This window comes from Phoenix dactylifera, chromosome 8 (assembly GCF_009389715.1).
Source record: "Phoenix dactylifera cultivar Barhee BC4 chromosome 8, palm_55x_up_171113_PBpolish2nd_filt_p, whole genome shotgun sequence".
NCBI lineage: Eukaryota > Viridiplantae > Streptophyta > Magnoliopsida > Arecales > Arecaceae > Phoenix > Phoenix dactylifera.
In genome coordinates, this window is record NC_052399.1 from 16,735,211 (window position 1) to 16,754,854 (window position 19,644).

The 19,644-nt window shown below is 39.2% G+C and overlaps 2 protein-coding genes across 3 annotated transcripts; one reads left to right on the plus strand and one right to left on the minus strand.

Annotated features, from left to right (window-relative positions):
• The first annotated feature begins 466 nt into the window (after positions 1 to 466).
• On the plus strand, positions 467 to 12,559 carry LOC103702541 (probable lactoylglutathione lyase, chloroplastic). Its single transcript, XM_008785014.4, has 9 exons — positions 467 to 717; positions 1,896 to 2,100; positions 2,203 to 2,327; positions 2,575 to 2,639; positions 8,812 to 9,024; positions 9,139 to 9,186; positions 9,982 to 10,089; positions 10,263 to 10,403; positions 12,186 to 12,559. Exons 1-9 carry the CDS (start codon positions 558 to 560, stop codon positions 12,225 to 12,227), a joined length of 1,107 nt encoding a protein of 368 aa, XP_008783236.2. The 5' UTR covers positions 467 to 557; the 3' UTR covers positions 12,228 to 12,559.
• Positions 12,442 to 15,145, minus strand: LOC103702540 (VAN3-binding protein). 2 transcript variants are annotated; one of them, XM_039129075.1, is made up of 6 exons: positions 14,338 to 15,145; positions 13,874 to 14,243; positions 13,277 to 13,420; positions 12,917 to 12,966; positions 12,760 to 12,826; positions 12,442 to 12,692 (listed from the first exon to the last, which is right to left on the minus strand). In XM_039129075.1, the coding sequence occupies exons 1-6, from the start codon at positions 14,749 to 14,751 to the stop codon at positions 12,481 to 12,483; spliced, it is 1,257 nt and encodes a 418-aa protein (XP_038985003.1). In that variant the 5' UTR covers positions 14,752 to 15,145; the 3' UTR covers positions 12,442 to 12,480. The 2 variants fall into 2 exon arrangements, with proteins under 2 accessions (XP_038985003.1, XP_038985004.1); XM_039129076.1 differs by having other exon boundaries at positions 12,769 to 12,826; positions 14,338 to 15,139.
• Between the last annotated feature and the right edge of the window lie 4,499 nt (positions 15,146 to 19,644).

Here is a 19,644-nt window from a genome sequence, read left to right on the forward strand (position 1 = left end):
GAGCAAAACAGAAGATTCTTTTCTCCAAGCAGTTTCCACCCGATTTTTTGGTCAGCGGCCATGAATCCTAATCATCGGAAGAAAAAGAAAGAAAGAGAAAAAAAGGCTAAGGCATTACCTTAGCTCCAATGATGTGTGGCAGCCCTGATTTCCGACAATCCCAATGATGGAATGCCTTGAGTTTGAAGAGAGAAAAAGAGGAGAAAGGGCTATGGCACTCGGTGGTGAGAGGCTCACTCTCTTAGAGGAGTCCATAGGGTCCCCGCAACTTTAGAACTCCTCATCGTGGCCGAGATAGCTGAGTGGAAAGGAGGAAGACTCATCCCCGCGATCAGAAGTCTTCATCGGCTGATACGCTTCCACGGCTGATACGCCCACAGCTGGCTAGGCTGGGCCCGGTCAAATGGACCGGGCCGAGGCGGGCCTCCACACACGTGACAGCTCCGGGAGCTCGGATAGAGTGGGCGAGGGATTCGATCGCCGCGAGCGGCAGCAAGAGACGCAAACGCGAAGCAAACGCAGCCCAGCGAGAATCAAAAAGCCGGTAGCCCCGGCCAATGGCAAGGATCCTCCCGATGGCCGCCTCCTACTCCCTCCAGCTCGCCGGCCTACGGCCCCCCTCCCCCTTCTCCGCCGCCGTCCGGCTCGCCTCCAACGCCCGCCTCGGCCTCCACTCCGCTCCCTTCCGCCGCCTTGCTCTGTCCCATCTCGGAAGCGGTGAAGCCTCCATCCCACCGGAATTCTTTTGCAGAACTCTTCACCTTATTCGCTTTTCTCATCGCCTCTTAATCTTCCCGGCGGATTCTTGAACGATTTCGATCCTTTTTCTTTAAAAATCCTCAACTGATCCGTGAGCGATCGTTTGGGTCTTGCGACTTGGTCAGGATGTAATGAGACTCCATTCGCTCGATGCTATGGTTTTTCTAGGGTTTTGAGGCGTTTCGATTTGTTTTGGAATTTGTAAGATGTAAATTTGCTCTCTGTGACTGATTAGTAAACAAGAACTACTGATCCGATCATCCATCCTGTCCTTTTTCTTGCGAAAGTTACATCTTTTAGTATTATATATATGGGTTTTACATGAATCGTCAGTGACAGTTAGATATAGCTCGACCCGTGGTTTATTTTTTATTTACTGGTTACTGAATTTAATGTGCAATTTCTTTAGAGCAGGGAGGTATATTATACAGAAAGTAATGCAGCTTTTGCAAGTCTAATTGGTTCCAGTGGATCTGTTAACTGAACTGAATGAACTGAATAGGTGCTTGTTGATAATCTTTGACTAAATTTGAAGTTGGGGTGAATCTAAAAGTTCATCCGAAACACAAGAACAGATCTTCTAGCGCCTGTTGGGTATTGCTTTTGTTTTCTGTTTTTGTTTTCAAACCACAAGAAGAAAAATAAACTAGACCAAAAGACATGTGATGTAACCCATTCGTTTTTTCAAATTGTTTGTAAAATCTTTAGAGCTATTGGCAGCAAACTTTTGTTGTTTACCAAAGGAATCAAAATAGAAGCAAGTAATAGCAGAAGTTCTGTGCAAATGCCATCTTCAACATCAACCTCAACGAGATATTTCTCTAATTTGTAGAGAAGCCAGAACACAAAAACAAGAACAGTACCAGACAGGCCCCTAACTTTTCTTTATTGTCTGAATCCAGTATTAGCTTATTATATATATATGTATATATATACACACACTTGGAAGTCATGTGCTCTGTGTATCTATATATCTACTCTGTTTATTTATTTATTTATTTCATTGGTTTTTATTACTTTCTTGAATTTTTTTTGAACAACTATATGGCAAGTTGAAGAGAAGGAGCTCTTAGTCTTTTATATTACCTTCTTTACTGGTCCCTGATCCATTGACTCTTCTGGCCGTGATTGCACAGCTATGCATCACGGGCAGTTATTTGGAATAAAACCTTCTAAGTTGATAAGAAAAGCGAGTGGCATAGAGGCCAGTGCTGCTGGAAATATGACGACACAAGCAAGCACCACTGTTAGTCAAGAAGAGGCCTTAGAGTGGGTGAAAAAGGACAAGAGGAGGCTTCTTCATGTTGTTTATCGTGTTGGGGACTTGGACAAGACCATAAAGTATCCTTCCCTTTTCTGAATTATACCTCTGTACCATGAAGATCATGTATTTAATGTACAGGCAGATGGCTTCTGCTAAATTTGTCTGCCTGATTGGTGCAGGTTCTATACAGAGTGCTTGGGAATGAAGTTGCTGCGAAAACGTGACATTCCTGAGGAAAGATACACAAATGCTTTTCTTGGATATGGGCCTGAAGACTCACATTTTGTCGTTGAACTCACTTACAGTAAGCTACCTCTGTTATATCTTCATGATGTCATGCTACTTTAAAGTGTTAATGATGCCTTTAGACATTTTTTTCTTATATAGGAATCCTTTCTTTCTTTGTCTTCTTCTTCTTCCTCCTCTTTTTCTTCTTTCTTTTTTTGTACTCTAATAGTTCATTGCCTATCACCTTTCTGTTTATTTGATTCTGCACAACTGTATATCTATGCGTTATCTGATTAAAATTCTGCTTGTTACAATATTGGTAGATTATGGGGTTGACAAGTATGATATTGGAACTGGTTTTGGTCACTTCGGTATTGCAGTGGAGGATGTAAGATTCTGTTCCCATAAATTTATACACTGTAATCCTGTTAGTGGATTTTGGGCATGCATGTATGTTTGCATGCAATCCTGAACTTCTGTTATATCCATTTCTCTTTGAATGATTGAATTGAGATCCACATAAAAATCATTATACACTATCGGGTTTTGTTTTTTTCAGTATTTGTACTTTGTGCCTCACCGATTATGTTACTATTGATGCCTTCATATTATATGTCCTTGTGCTTGTTAACTATAGGTCTTCTTTTAAGAAAAAAAAATCTCAATTGCAAATAACTCTGTGTATATCGAAATTATTTGTGAAATATTGATTAACGAATATGGTGCATCCGGATAACTTTATAGTTTATAATCACTCTTACTGCAAGTTTAGATAATAGCATGTCTGACTAACTTATGTATATGTACATATATATATTTTAGTAACTAATTTATATTTTTGTAACTAATTGGTGTTATTGTGATGTATGTGGAATTGACTTGAATGGCTTAAAAGAACTCTAATGTTGGTAATAATCCTATACATACAACTACAACAGGCCATGGTCTTGTCATATAGTATGAATCCAATACTTGTACAAATAATGTATGCTATGAACTTGATAACACCCTTATGATATGATAGAATGAAATGTCTGATGCATCCCTTAAACCTAGATCGTTAATCATTGATAACTATCTGGTAGATACTTGAAGTGTGATATGCTTGATAGACTTGTAGTTGAGAGACAAAATAAGAGAACTCTAGAGACTTTAAAGGAAAATGTGACTTTAAAAGAGAATGTTGGAAGACAATGAGGAAGTGGATGATGGTAATTAAGGAGACGCAATTAGGGGATATGTCCAAGAAGCAACGTTCAAACACTCAAAAGTTTGTAGATGGAAAAATAAGAAAAATGAAAAGATTAGTCATAATACTAAGGTTAATAATACTCATGTTATAAATCAAGGGTGGTGGGGGAAAATAATTTTAGGGAACATGAAGAGAAATATGAAGGAAAGAGGAAAACTTGCACACCGATATGTCCAAGAATCAAGTTTCAAACACCCAAAAGTTCGGAGATGGAAAAATAAAAAGATTAGTCAAAATTATCAAGGTTAATTATATTTATGTTATAAGTCAAGGGTGGGGGGGGGGGAAATAATTTTAGGGAACATGAAGAGAAATATGAAGGAAAGAGGAAAACTTGCACAACTAGAGAGGGAGGAAGGATAAGAAAACCTAGCTCCTGATTGGGCACAACATAACACAATTGGTTTGGATTCGGAGGTAAACCCAGTTCATGATTGTGAAGAGTGAGACTATGCAAAACTGAAGCCTTGGTAGCTTTTAACGTCCGAGGAGATGATGAAACAGGTGCAAAAGGATCACTAGATACTGGTCTCAGGTGTTGGATGCCCTTAATCGGACATGAAGAACAGTAAAAAAGGCAGGCCCGAGGAGATGATGAAACAGGTGCAAAAGGATCACTAGATACTGGTCTCAGGTGTTGGATGCGCTTAATCGGACATGAAGAACAGTAAAAAAGGCAGGCAAGAACAAGATTTCACTTTTAGCAAAAAAAAGAACAAAATTTCACCAGTTGAGGGTTATTGTGTAACTCACTTAAGTCTGATAATTATTGGTAGATTTGATATTGACTTTAAGCCTACTATGCGATTCTGACTCTTATTCTGGGGATTGGAGACATATGCGGTGGTTGATTGACAATCAATGGCTACAACAATAGTTTGATGGATGCATATAATGAAAGTACCTCTCTGTTCATTTAATGTGATCTGCAGGCAATTTTAACTAAGATTTGTGAGTATGGATCCAAAAAGACAAGTCAACACTAGTCAATTCGGGTGAGAGTAGTGAGAAAGAGGGGCAATGGGTTGGTGGGTGTGATAAGGTGAAGAGTAAGGTGAGAGAGAAAGGAAAGATGGATAGATAGCAGAGGGAGGGGGGTGAAGAGCTGAGGTACTTACCACAAGAATGCCACCTTGCTGTGAAGCCCACTGCATCATGATGCCACGAGGGAGTGAGAAGGCTAGGTACTTACTTTGGGAACTTCACCAAGCTGTGAAGTCTGCCATCGCTGTGACACGACAATTGGCTAGCTGCTCTTGCTCTCTCATTATAGTCAGTGCAGTCCACTGCTGTTGAAACTTGAAAGGATTCAAAGAGGAAGGGAAGTGAAATAAATCAGAAGGCATCAAAATCTTGGTAATCTTTTACTTAGTCCTCAGTCATACATCTATAGAAATCCTTAAGCTATAGTAAAATGAAAACAAACCTGGGCCCAGCTAAATAGACAAGAATGACTTGGATCCAGTCCAGTAGCCAACAATTTTGAATGACCCAACCCTTCCTAACATGCAATATTATCAAATTAAAAATAAATTAAACATATATTTTTTCCCACCACGTCTCCCTTTATCTTTCCCTGTTGCCTAATCAGATGCTTATATACATGTTCAAATGTCTGAATCCTTTGTCCATGTCCATGCAATACTAGAGGGTACATCATCTGTTCACTTTATGAATTTAAACTTTTTGTGGTGGCCCATATAATGATGTTTCCATGTTTTGACACCAAAATCTTCTAGAACTAGAATTAGATGGCTTGCAAAAAGCAATGGGATATTAGAAGCAGGAACAGCAGCCCTGCCGCCGACTATCGCAGTTAGCTTTAGCCCTCTCATGTAGTATATGAGTACAACACATCTAAAACAATGCAAATACAACATTTTGCATCTACTAACCACTATAATAATTCATAAAATAGAAATATTTGTAAGATGTATGAGATTATTGATTATATATTACAACCAAACATGTAGTAGTATCAATGAAGATTGAATAATTCTGGTTAACATATGTTTTGGCATAAAAGCAAGAGAAAGTACCACTCTAGTCTTCTTTTTAAGCTCATGAAAGGCGAAACAACATGTGCACCTTTTCAAGCCATCACCTATCATCTCTTGACTTTTCTCAACTCGGGCTTATTTGTGTGACATCTACTAGGGATGCTTGAGTTCAATTTGGCTATTACTTCTTAGATATTAAAATATATGTTATCATATGTGGTTGTTGATGAGGGGCCATAGTGAAACTTTGGCATACTTACGATGCCTAATGTAAATCTCTGCCTGTTACTTGAAGCTTCACATACACCTACCAAAAATATGCTGCTAAATGAGCTTGCTTATTTGTCGTTATATACATGCTAACTCACAGACATTTAATTATATAGAGTATAATTGTGAAACCCTGAAGATGATTAATTGGCTCTTTGCAAAGGGTTATTCACTAAATCCCCCCAAAATATCTATAGCTGCCTGCAACATTAACTGGACGCTCACGTCTAACACCAAAAATTTGTGTTGGATATGTATTCAAGTCAGATACATATGGAATACGTGGATATTTATGAAGTTCGTTGGTTGCCACTTTAAAGATTGGAAGATCTCGTTGAACTCCTCTAACAATGAGTGAGCTGAACTCTTCCAACAATGAGTTTGATGCTCTGATTTGATATTAGGAGTGAGTACTTGTACTTTTTCAAGATTTGTTATGAAGGTTTTGACATAACTTTGTAAAATATTGTTTTGCTAATATCCTTAAGTTAATTGGAAACTTTGAATGAGAAACATATATATTGAAAGAACTCAATAAACAATATCTTTTTAACTTTTTTTAATATATAAATAGATAAAGGTATAAATATATAATTTAATTAAATGTATATGTTATCCTTTGTGTCCCCATATTTCTCTTTTTCCCTCTTTCTGAGTCAGGCACTTGGAAATGTGTCCGAATCCTTTTCTCGTATCCATGTCCATGTAAAACTGGTGACCTATATATACTACCTTTTACTGTTGACATGCATAAATTAGATAAACAAAAATTATCATGTGGCTCCTTCTTTCAGCTTTTATGTTAGCCATTTGAGCATTAATATGAGAGCCTGTGACCTAAATACCATCAGATCTGAAAATTATAATGGAAAATGAGAGGTAAAATGATCATTCTGTTGTGTTGTATTCTAATATTTGATACTAGAGCATTAATGGCTATGAAACCAAATAACTTGAGGTGCCAGAACCAGAACACACATGTTCATCAAAAAAGGAAAAGTAAAAGACAGCAAAATGCAAGAGAGAAACCTTTCACATAAGGGTGATTGAAGGTCATATTTTCAGATGGCTCGATGAATTACCAGTGTAAAGATCTATATGCTGAAGTCTTGAATGTTCTCGACAGCATGGAGTTGTATGTAAATACTAAGAAATCATTATATGCTATAATCAACGGTTCTTGTGGAGCATTTTGTAACTCTAGGGAAAGATGAGTGGATTGGTTAATACTAAACCAACTGACCATGCTTGGTTCAAGCTAGGTTATGCTTAACCGCCGCTTAGGAATACACACACTGGCCTCGATATTGCTTCAAGCCTAGAATTGCCTTCATATGCCCAAACTCAGCTTAAGATTTAAAACACTAGAGGCATGAGTTGCTACAAAGATAGTTCTTATTCAATTTTGACTCAGAAGTTTTGCTTTATCTAAATTCCAAATACAGGTTGAAGCACCATGCCAAGTGGTTTATGTTCTTGTAGGAGTATATACTTGCTTTTAAGCTTAAGATTGGATATCAAATAAAGACACATCTTGAGTTGACAATTCTTCCTGCTTACAACCTTGATCAACCTATTGTTTTACTCCCATAAGGATTGATATTTCATTGATCAGAATGTAGTCCAATTTGGAGTTCGTATTTTCTAGCTAGCAGACGTTTCATGGCTATGTGTATTATCCAGTGTCACTTTTGTTTCATGGACTACTTCTTAAATACTCTTGAAGTCAGTATTGCTAATGCCTCATCCATAAGTTGCATTGTGACATTCTGCTAGGTTGCTCTGGCCACTTCAACTTGTAAAAGAGTTTGACTTACATACTCGATAGAAATATGATCTAGAGATACTACAAGTAGTTTATCACGTTTTATATATGGGTTTTACCATGTTATGAACTTGCACTTTTTTAACTATTGCACTTGCAATTTTGCAAATTAGAAACACTTCTTTGTATGGACATGTATATATGCAGCCAAATCCCTGAATCCTCCTTTTCATTTTGAGGTCTAGAAAATATGAATCCTTCTACTTGTGTTTTGCGTTGACACTGATATGGATGTTCATGTAATGGAGTTCTTTAGAACTGAAATTAGAAGTCCATAGACCAATTAATTTAAAATATGATCATTTAATGAGAACATTGTGTTATAAATCATGGAGGAGCCTTAATATGAAATAGATAACTTCAAACTCATATGGGCTTAGTAGATGTTAGATCAGTGATGCCAAATAAAATTTTATTTTACATTTTATTCTTTGCTGGTTAGACAAAGTCTTCGTAGTTATGTTGATCAGGACACTTGAGTTGTTTCAATTCCATTGGATGTGGCATCAAATGAAATGGCAAACTTTGATGAACAGATTTCCACCATAAATTTTACCTCTTTCCTTGATTTAGATTTTCTGTTAGTCCATGCCCATTAAAATCTATATTCAATTAAAATTAATGTGTTATCATGCTTTATGCTTGTTTTTTTTTTCAGTGTCTAAATGTTCATCCAATATCATGTTTTGCTGTGCTGAAAACTTGGAGAAAAGTGATATGCAAATCTATGAAGAGAACAAATTATACAAGAGAAAAAATGATGAAATTCTGATATAGATTTCATAACTAAAAGTTGGCAGGTTTTAACATCAAAATCTATCTTTTATTCATCTAGAGTCTATACACCAATAGATCTTAGCTATGCCTTGCTTATTATATCATATCAATAGTTTTAGCTTATAAACTCTAAGCTTTATCCATGCAATTACTATATGCAAAATGAAAATACACTGATTAAAGTGTTCAAGTTCATCTGCCTTCTTGATGTGCCTTGCTGAAATGCATGAATATTGAATATTTTAATCCCTGTTCATAATGTTGAGGCACTCTTAAAGATTTTCTTTTTTATTGGATCAATAGGTTACAACAAGTCTTTCAATATGAATACAAATAATATCATATCAGTAGGATTTCAAGTATCTGTTTGTTTATATGTAGATAGAATAATATTTACAAGAACATGTCATCATATTTGGTTGATCTTTTATAATAGGTTGCCAAGACGGTGGATCTTATAAAAGCCAAGGGAGGAAAGGTGACCAGGGAACCTAGCTCTTTAAAAGGGGGCAAAACTCTGGTTGCCTCTATTGAAGATCCTGATGGTTATAAGTTTGAGCTTTTGGAAAGGGGCCCTACACCAGAACCCTTTTGTCAATTAATGCTTCGTGTAGGAGACCTTGATCGTGCTATAAACTTCTATGAGAAGGTTGGTTGGTCCATGAGGAATTCAGGTTATTTTGTATAGACATATTTGCAATTGTCATCAAGTTTTGTTGATTCAACTTTGTCAAGTTGTAAATCCATGATCACTTTTAAACAGGCATTTGGTATGGAGCTTCTACACAAACAAGACAATCCTGAGGACAAGGTAACTCTCTTTATTCACCGCATATCTTCTTAATTTGTGCACCAGCTATATATGATCTAGTTTGCGCATGTCATCTATATAAAATTCTGTCAGGACTGACATATTATTTGTCAGCGATATCAATTATTGATCAATCTAGTTGCTCATAATGGAAGTTGTGGATTTGATTTTCCTTTCAGATGTATGCTTTTTTTTTTTGCTTCCTCTTCTTTGGGGCATGGGTGCATTGGTGGATTAGTGTGTGTATTCATGGATTCTTCGTCTTCCAATGCCATATTGGGTATGCATCATGCCATTTCATTTATATAAGTTGTTTTATGTCAAGTACACACTCTTACAATCTATTTTATGTCAGTATCATCCTTTTTATTTATGTAGTCCTCAATGCTTCTTTTTGTTTCTTAATCTTCAGCATTCTGTACATTCTTTTCCAACTTGCTTGGAGTCTTGTTCAACAGCGTTGATAACATACTTTCTTTCATTGATCTAACTATCATTGGCTGAAACTATATCCACTATTAATCTGTAACTTTGAATTTATTGATATCCTGATAACTTCCTAGCCTAAACTGTTGTCTAGGTTATTTTATGTGATGCAGATACTCTCGCTATCTATTTTGTATCAATATCATCCTTTTAATCTTCTCTTTTATGTTTTTTAATTTATCTTAAAATAATACTTTGTCTCTGTGATCCTCGGTATATTTATTTATTAGCATATACTTCTTTTTCTGACCCATTAGTTATGGATCATGTCAACCTTTGTGATTGATATTTGCTTGTACCTATTTTCAGTATACTATAGCAATGATGGGATATGGTCCTGAAGATAAAAATGCAGTGCTGGAGTTGATGTACAACTACGGGGTTAAAGAATATGACAAAGGAAATGCCTATGCACAGGTAATGTTTATTTTCCAGTTGTGACGTGTTACCATTGATAGCTCAGTGATACTGTTTTTGTGACTTTGATCACAAATTTTCTCTGTATGGTTACAGTTGTCTTTGTATATTAATTCATTGTGCATTTTTACCTAATTACACTCGATGGAGAATAACTTTTGGTATCCTGTCAGATTGCAATAGGTACAGATGATGTTTATAAAACTGCAGAAGCAATAAAATTGTATGGGGGAAAAATTACTCGTGAACCAGGCCCTTTACCTGGCATTAACACAAAGATCACTGCCTGCTTGGATCCTGATGGTTGGAAAACGGTATGGTATCAGCTTTTTACTTTGTTTTTGATGCATTTGGCTTTAAAAGGATTTTACTGGCTACAGTTCTCCAGAAAAGTCCTATTTATGTGATAAGTTGGTTTTTACCTACACTTTGTCTTATGTCTTATATCACACAGTTCAAAAAAATTTCTCCATGCCATTGCATTTTCACCTGGCCTGGATGTTATTGGACAACAAAAGAACATTGGTGACGTGAGCACACACATTACTAATTCCTCAATCCAATGTTTTCAATTATTAGTCACGTTCTCTATGAGGCAGCTTGGCTAGATCTCTGCCCTCTTCCCTTCTCTAATCATGGAAGGGAATATTGTAGATGAGTTGGCTGTTCGGTAGTCTGATCAAGGTGCACCTATAAGGAAGGCCTAGAGTTCCAAGTTCCAACCATATTTCTTCTCTTCTCTGTTGGTATGATGGCCTTGTCATAGGCTCCCAGTGCTGTTTCGAACTGATATAATGGATCATAGTGTAGCCAACCCCCAGCCCCACCTCCCCCTCCCTGTCCAATTAGGAGAGAGTCCCATCTGGGAAGCCCCACCTGTAGTTTAAGTACCTGGTCTGGTCTGAAATTGAACCCAGGATTTTTACTCGGTGGAAATCCCACCCATATATGAAAATTACTTGGGCTGGATTCTTGAGAATACAGTACTCAGGGTTTGAACCCAGCACCTCCGGCCAGTGAGCGGGGAGGTATGACCACTGAGATAACTTTCAGGGTCTCCCAAAGTAATTACTTCAGTTAGAACAGTAATTTGTAGCCACTCTAACTGCATATAACAGCCTATAGCAATGACATAACAATGCAATAAGTATTATTTGAATCAAGGTCCGTCGTACCGGTACCGGTCGGCGTACCGGTGGCGGCCCGGACCGGTTCCGTACCAGTTCCGTACCGGTTCTCCAACAATAAACTACCGATATCGGATTCCACGTTGATCCGGTACCGGTCCCAGGCCGGACCGGTACGTACCGGTACGACAGACCATGATTTGAATATTTATTTTTTGTTTAGAATAATGTTGAACTAGATTTCAAAAATTTGTATCAAAATTTTGAAACAATGACAATGTAAGAACTGCTGCTGTGACCATGTTAATTAATGGTTGTGAAACAAATATGATGGCCGTTGTTTATAAATGTTGTGAATTAGAACCATGGTAATAACTCTTTTAGCAAGAATATTGAAACTGCATTTCAGTCTTTGTTTATGTGAATAATTAATTTTAACAATGCTGCACTCTTATGGCAGCATTTGTCTATAGGTAACTGGCTACCTTGACTAAGGAAAATGCCAAAAGATAATTCCAAGCTAAGTACTAGAGCCCAGCCAAACCATGTTGACTTGGCTTTTTCATTCAACTTTTTTTTCTCTTGGTAGGCTATTGATTGCTTTTGCTAATATTTTATTTTGTTCACTAGGTCAACTCCTAGAGTATCTTGCATCACGGGGCCAATTATATTATTTTGTATCAAGTGTATGAGATGTACATAGCACATGATGTTTCACAGGAACCATGAAGTTGCTCTAAACATTTCTATGTGATGATAAGCCACTGTCTAACAGAAACCAAATAATTTCATTTGTTGATTTCTTTAAAATCCCCCAATTCTTCTGCTTTTTATCATTTTTTCTGTTCCAATTTAACATCTTGGCATCATGTTGTTTATCTGCTGTGAATGTATTAGTAGAATCATGCAGTAATCACTGCTTGAATAATGTCTAGTGAGACATGGATTCAAATTGTTTTTCTTCTGCAGGTCTTTGTCGACAACATAGATTTTGCCAAGGAACTGGAGTGAACCGATCATCATGCCTAAATTTCTAGTGCGGAGTTTGTCAAGGAATATCTGACCTCCTATCACTTAATGTGGCCTTTGCCCGGTTCAGTTTGTAGATAAGCCATTCAACCTACCCTGTTAGTGATAGCAAGTAACATGTGTCACCTAATATAGCGCGGTGTAGATGTGAGATTCCTTTTGATGCAATTTTAATTTATTCATCATATCAATCTAGTTTGGCTCCAACTCATGTTTATTGTACTGGTGCTGCTTATTAAATTGACACGGTTACATTCATGTTGGCATGACAATTTAACATTAGGCGTATGCCTTCAATCCAGATCTGTTGGTCATGTTTGTTTTTGCATTCAAATTCAATTATCCTTTCGGGTGTTTTGACTCCGAAGTAAGCTCTTTGATGGCTGCTATCTTCTAATTCTCTGCCGGGCCATGCTGGGATATTTGAGCAGACATCAAGAACAACACCTGAAAGAACAACAACACTTAGTTTCACGTACTGGACTATCCGAAGCACTAGGTATAACCATCCTACTGATCTTACTCTTTTTCTTCTTCACGAAGGTTCCAGCCATATGTGTGCTTTTCATCTTAACAATCACCTGTAATTTGTTTAATAAAAAAATAATATAGATAGGTCTAAAGCAATACCAATGATATAATTATCAACCTTTTGGTATATCCTGTTTTACCTGCCAACTAGAGTTTATGTATGCTGACACTTGCTTCCAATGAAGAATACCTGCCAAAGAGTCCATTTAGTCTCTGCTACTAAGCCTGGCACTAATTTAATACGAAATTGTTTTATGATTTTTTTTTTTTTTGGAGACTGTATGAGTTGTGTATGTATTTAATTCTTGCAGCTTGCTCCAGTGTCTGGATAGAGTACATAGGCACATTTTCAGGTAAATTTAATCCTTTTGTTGTTTTCTGATGGTTATGTGTCTGTTCGAGGTCCTACAAAATATAGATGTCCTAATATTTTCAGAAGGCACCGGCGAGCTGAGGCAAAGATAAATTGTGGATATGCTTCTCTCTTTGAAAATATGTACCTTTTCTTGTACGTTTAAGAAGATCCCCCCCTCTGGAAACGAAAGTCAAAGCTGATCCCTCTGTTTCGTTCTTTTCTCCTGCTAATGCTGCACTCTGTATTTCCTTATATAGCCTTGCCCTCAGTGTTGCTGCTCCCCTTAAGGCTGCATTAAAAGAGATTATGCCTGAGAGTTGCAGTTCTTGCATTACCGGTCTCTTATGCGATGCTTATGAGTAACTATTCATGGATTTTCAAACGTTCGTTTGCTGGGTGCATACCATACTAGTGCACTATACTGGACTAAAACATTATTTCAGAGAATACTAAGTTGTTTGTTATTATGCAAATGACTTAACTTGAAAGTTTAAACTGCGTAAGCTGTTTTTGGCATCATTTTTTGATGATGCCAAGATAAAAGAAGCAGCATATATCATCTTCTTCAAAGTGATTGGATGATATTTCTAAGTTTGAGCGAGCGAGCGAACTTACTCAAGTACTAATGTTTTGATCTCTAAGTTTGAGCTTGGGCAAGACTTGCTGGTTATATTTATTTGTTTAGATCGATCCTGCATCAAACCCTAGAGCGAGCGAGCAAACTTGCTCGAAGAAAACATACCTGTGGCAGCTCCAGCGGTCAACGCCATGACATCTCCGCTAGTTTGTGCAGTAACGGCAGAGTGGATGACGGCTAAGATCTGCTCATGACTGGCCCCAAATGCTCGAGCAATCTCCACGCAGTGCGATGCCACCAGTGCTGCAGCAGAAGCAATGGCTGCAGTAATCTTTGAACCAGAGCTGGTCTTCGACCCGTCAGGCGAGAAGACGGCGCTGGCTACGACAGCAGCAACCGCAGCCGCTACCCCTGCCACCGAAGTTGCGGCGTACACTTCGGCATTGCGGGTTCGAGCTTCTGCCCTTCTCTTCTCCTTGTGATCCTTCAGCCATCCACCCATCGTTTTCCCTCGCGGTGGCAATCCTCTAAGAAGCTGGATGTCCTCGGACAGAGTTAAAAATGAAAAAAAATGAGGAAGTTCACTTCAGCTCGAAGAGCTCGAGAAGCTAGCTAGCTAGCTAGTGTACCTTGAGATCGATATGATGATCTCGTGGAGAAATGGGATGGCCGATGCCAACTGCTTCGGTCGGCGCTTGTGGCGTAACATTCGGTTTTTCTGCTGAACTTTCGTCTTCCGTGACCGTGGGTGCACTTGGAACGTTCTCAGCTGAGTGCCGAGCTGGGGAGCGATGGTTTGGTTTCTCCATGCATGAGGGGGAGTCCGAAGGATCTTTACTCTCGAGCATCGCAAGGGCTTTCGAGATCTCCATGGCAGATAGGCTCCATGACCTTGCGAGGAACTCCATGGTCTCTGTAGGAGTCTCGGGAGCCCGCAGCGATGACGAATGCCAGCATATGGAGGGGCCTTCCTCTTCGATGTTCTCCAGCTGCTGTGATGGGCACTCGAGAAGATGCTGGCGAAGATATGCACATCTATCCATGGCTTTCGACCAGCTTAAATGCTCCTATATCTGCACCCTCGGATTGAAACTGTAACACAAAGTTGAGAACAAGCACGAGGGTGTGGGAAGCGAATACTTGGTTTTTATGAGCGGAGACTGATGAAAGCATGGAGGAGTGAGGAGTATTATATGCTGGGTCGTGCGGTGAGTGGGTGCTGAAGCCCGTCTGCCGGCCCTCCCTTTATGTACCCTTTTTTAACCGCTAAAGAGCTCGGTCCAGTTTCCTGAGCGGCGTGCGCCATCATTTGTTGGTTTGCTGGACCTGCAGATCCAAATTGTATGGTCTTGCACACGAATGCTCTATTCTAATATTTAGAGGAGCACAAGAGCAGTGCTTCCAGCCTCCTAAGGTCTGTTCCCATGCCTCAATTTGAAATTGTGATGATGGCACATTAGAGCATCCAATCCACAAGCTGGTGGTGGCCTGCAGCTGTATTTGCTTGTGGATTTTAGAGCTATACACACAAACACATACACGCACAGACAGAGAGAGGTGTGTAGAAACTAATCGCTCAGTGTGCTATTTGCTTGATAGAAAATCAAAATCGAGGCATGATATTCATTCTAGCTCATTAACCAACTACATCGAGAGCTCTTATTGCTTGTGCCAGAGACCTAAAGTCGAATTCATTGTTGCTGTGGTTATGCTGCATTCGGAGGTACATCTCGGTCAAGCTTCTGCTCCATTTGGCTACAGCAAAACCTCTTGGGGGCTAAGCCATGGCCCTTCTTTTTTTTGGATGTCCTACAAGTGCATGAGGGCTAGAATCCATACTCGTACAGGTTGCCATCTCATAATCCCACTCATTGGTCGGCGTTATTTGTATAGACATCACATGATCATGCATGGCTATCAGTTCTAGCATATTCGAGCATTTTGTATACCATTTTAATGCAAATGTGCATGATTGCAAAAAGATTTGGAATGTCCTATTAGTGGGATGAGAACATAATAAAGTATCTGCACTACTCCTACACCATGATTGCTAACCAGTGTAAGGCTTCTTTTCCTTTTCCCTTGTCAAGGATGAGAACATAACCGAGCATCCGAATGAAATAGTTTCCAATGCATATATTGGACTAGAGTCTAAGTGGGACTGCAAGAAATGAAGTATTAGCACTACTAGGCCATGATTAGTATGCCCTACTTTCTTCTAGTTTTCACAAGGCGGTGGCATTTATATGATACTCTTACTCAGCAATGAGAGTTGTGTCCCAAGTATGCACACTTTAGCATCCATTTATGGAGTACTATCTGCAATCCATATTCTATAACAAAGAACACAGGTGGAAGGTACCAAATCATGCTGTGCTGCCAACCGGCTTTCTCGGTTCTTGGTGCAATGTCCACTTTCCTAAGCACAGAGAGAGTAGCTTTGGTTATTGTAGTAGAGTTCTGCAACTTTAATGCAGGAGCACCGAACATGCTCGGTCCCTTGTCATCATTGCATTTATGTCTAATCCTGTAGGTTAAGGCCTGTAGTAAACCATACAAAATCCTACCATCACTAGCCTACTTTTGCATTGTCCATTGTTGCTAAAATATTAAGAGTGATCTGGCTTGAGCTCACCCTGACCAAGCACTTCGTTTGCAGCCCTGAACCTATGTCATTTGCAAGATTCGAGTTGAAACAATAAATGCAATTACTTTGTTCATGTTGATCATTCAAAGTTGGATTGAATCCAGATGCTGTAGATTGTCTCTTTTGACTTCCAGAGCTCAAGGGTCTGATTGAACCTAGTTTTTCCCAGGAATAACTAGAAGAAAAAAATATCATTGAAGAAGAAAGTTACTACTTTGAAATAACCAATTGATTAACACAAAACTCCCGACATCTTGTGGATGCCTATTCATAAATTCTTAAAAACTATAAAGCAATATTTTTAATAAAAAATGGACATCCAAGTTGCATGAAGAACTCGAATCAATAATTAATTAAAAAAATAAGATTACTTATTGATAAAAACTTCTAGTATTTTTTTTTTGATACAATGACACCTCACACAAAACGTGCATGAGTGCAGCCAACAAAATCATAAAAGAGAAGCTGGCAAAGAGAAGAAGCAGACGCTTGGTTCTCCCAAAAAAACTCTCTAAAATGATGAGCTACAAAGGAGGCGATCCAGTCGGCAACATTGTTCGCCTCCCGGTAGACATGAGTAGCTCGGAAGGAGCCACAGCTTCTCAATAGTCTTAATATGTCGTGAAGCAACGACTGCCCGCCAACATCGTTGTGACGGTCTCGAACCCACTCGATCACCATAGCTGATCCTCTTCAAGGTGAATGCAGACCGTATCCAGAACAACCCTCGTATAGGTGATGCACTCCCACGCAGCTCTAAGCTTTACTCCACTAACAATAGTGTCGAAGATCCGCCACCTCCGGTCGCCACAAGTCTGGCATTGTGGTATCTGATAACAAAGCCCACTCTCTCACTATCTTTTCTCTCAACAACACTGCCATTGAAGTTCACCTTAAGAAAACTAGGGTGTGGGAACTCCTAGGAGACAAAAGCAACCCTGATAACTGTAAAAACTAAGTGGAAGTCCTAGATATCCCTAGTTATCACAAAAGAAAACACTCCAATGGTACTTATGATCTTTGCAGTATAAAGTAATGCCCTGTCCACCATTATCCTCGGGTGCACCCTTTTGTCCTCGAAGATCCGAGAATTCCTATCTAGCCATATGTGATAGACCAGGTAGGCACATCTGATCCCCTACTTCATGGTGCTGGGCCTCTGTGAGGATTTCTTCAAAAAGCCAAGAAAATCCTCAATTGATGGATGACATATCCTGTCAAGAGCCGGGGAAGACCATAGTGCACCTCTAAATCTAGGCCACCTGCAAGCATCTAAGAAGAACATGACAGATAGACTCCTCCACATCCGAATATACCTCGCAAGCTAAGGAGACTCTTACACCTCTATCGGCCAGCACACCTCTAGTTGGCAGACACCCCCATGTTACCTTCTAGATGAACAGGGCGACATGGGGATGGATGCGCAACCTTTAGATCCAGCTTCCATTAATCTGTCGAATCGAAGCCCTTGTAGCCAGGCCATGTAAGTCTCGGGTGTTCACTTTCGACTTCCCAGTCCCACTCCAAATCCTTTTGTCCACTGCCTCCCATGGGGGTATCGGAAGTGCCACGACTCTCTCAGCTAGCAACTCTCCAAAAGCTTATCGAATGAGACCCTCATTCCACCTTCTCTCTCCTGGGATGATCAGATCACAGACTCTGCATCCATCCAGACACCTCGGGTCAATCAAGGAGGGCCACCCACTTAACGGCTGCTCAGAAAACCATTTGTCCTCCAGGACGTCAATAGCATGCCCGTCCCCATCTCCCATCTGATCACAGAAAAAACCGATGGGGCACGAGCGCGGATCTCTCTCCAGATGAAGGAGCTATGACGCATAGTGTGAAAGACGGGCACACCGGCCGAAGCTCCATACTTGGCCTGGATAAGCCTCATCAGAGTACCCCGGAGGCTCTCTAGTTGTAGGAGATATCTGACCGCATGTCTGGTAGCAAGAACCTCTTGCTACTTGATCAAAGAGTGAACACCGAACCTCCCGTTACGAGTTGGCTGCCAGATCACATCCAACACCAGCAGGTGAACGCCGCTCGCTCCCCCTTGCCAACCCCATATGAAGCTCCTGAACAGATGCTTTATAGTCCTCAGCGCTGCAAGAGGCACAATAATATTGGACAGAAGATAAATCGGAATCGAACTGAGAACAAACCGCACAAGAGTGACTCTGCCCATCATAGATAAAGCACTCGCCTGCCACCCACTTCTAGTATTTTAAAAGTACTCAACATTGTGACAAAAAAAATACTTTTTAGATTTATTTTTTTTTGGAGAGAAAGGGAGGGAGACTCATCTCCACCATATTTATCCAGGCCTCAATACTTAGTGATGCGCTGCATAAGATTCAAACCTAGATCAGTTCTTTACTAAGCATAAGAACATCACCATTGAAACAAGTCCTGATTCAAATGTAAGATTCATATTTTTAATTAATTTTATATAATGATACATTTAAATTTTATATAAAGATACATAAAAATCACTTAAAAACACAACTTCACAGCATATAGCATTTTTTGCCCGAGATTCAATAACTCTACCTAATATAGGACTCCAAAGTCCACTAAAAATATTTCAAAATTAGGTAAAAAATTAAGAAAATATAAGATATATAGCATTCTTCCCAAAACTTGAATCAAGGTTGCTAAGACTTAATAATACAAGAAGTTAGATAAAAATATAACATAAAAGGAAATGACAAACCTATATCTATTTAAACATTAACTACATCAAATATAGAAATCTAGCTTTTGGGTAATGTTCGAGAATGTTTCTTCTTCCCCTCTTTCATAAAGCTTGGGTAATGATGATAGATTATTATCAATTCCAGGTCTCTCCATGCTAGTCTTCCGAGGATAAATCGATGAAATGGCAGGTCCCTGCTTTGGATACTTTTGTTTCTACGGAACAGGTTTCTGGGATTGCGGTATTTGTTCGTTGGCTGTTAAAGAGGTCCCAGTTTACGCCACATCGGCTGTGGCAGCAGAAGCTTGTGCTCTTCGTGACAAGCTTTTGCTCAATGTGATGCAATCACGGACGGTTGCTAAAGAAAGAGCTTATATCATATCAAAAAAATAAGAAAGAAAGAAAGAAAGAGTTGATACAAATGTATGTTTGGAGAGTGACAACTAAACTCTGATTATGGCCAGTGCCAATCACCAGACTCAGCTGTTTGTTGAAATCACCATTTTTTTTAAAAGCTTAAGCTCAAATTTATTTATATATTTGTATACTTTCCTACACTCCCCCTCTTAAATTGGTAAGCCCATCATG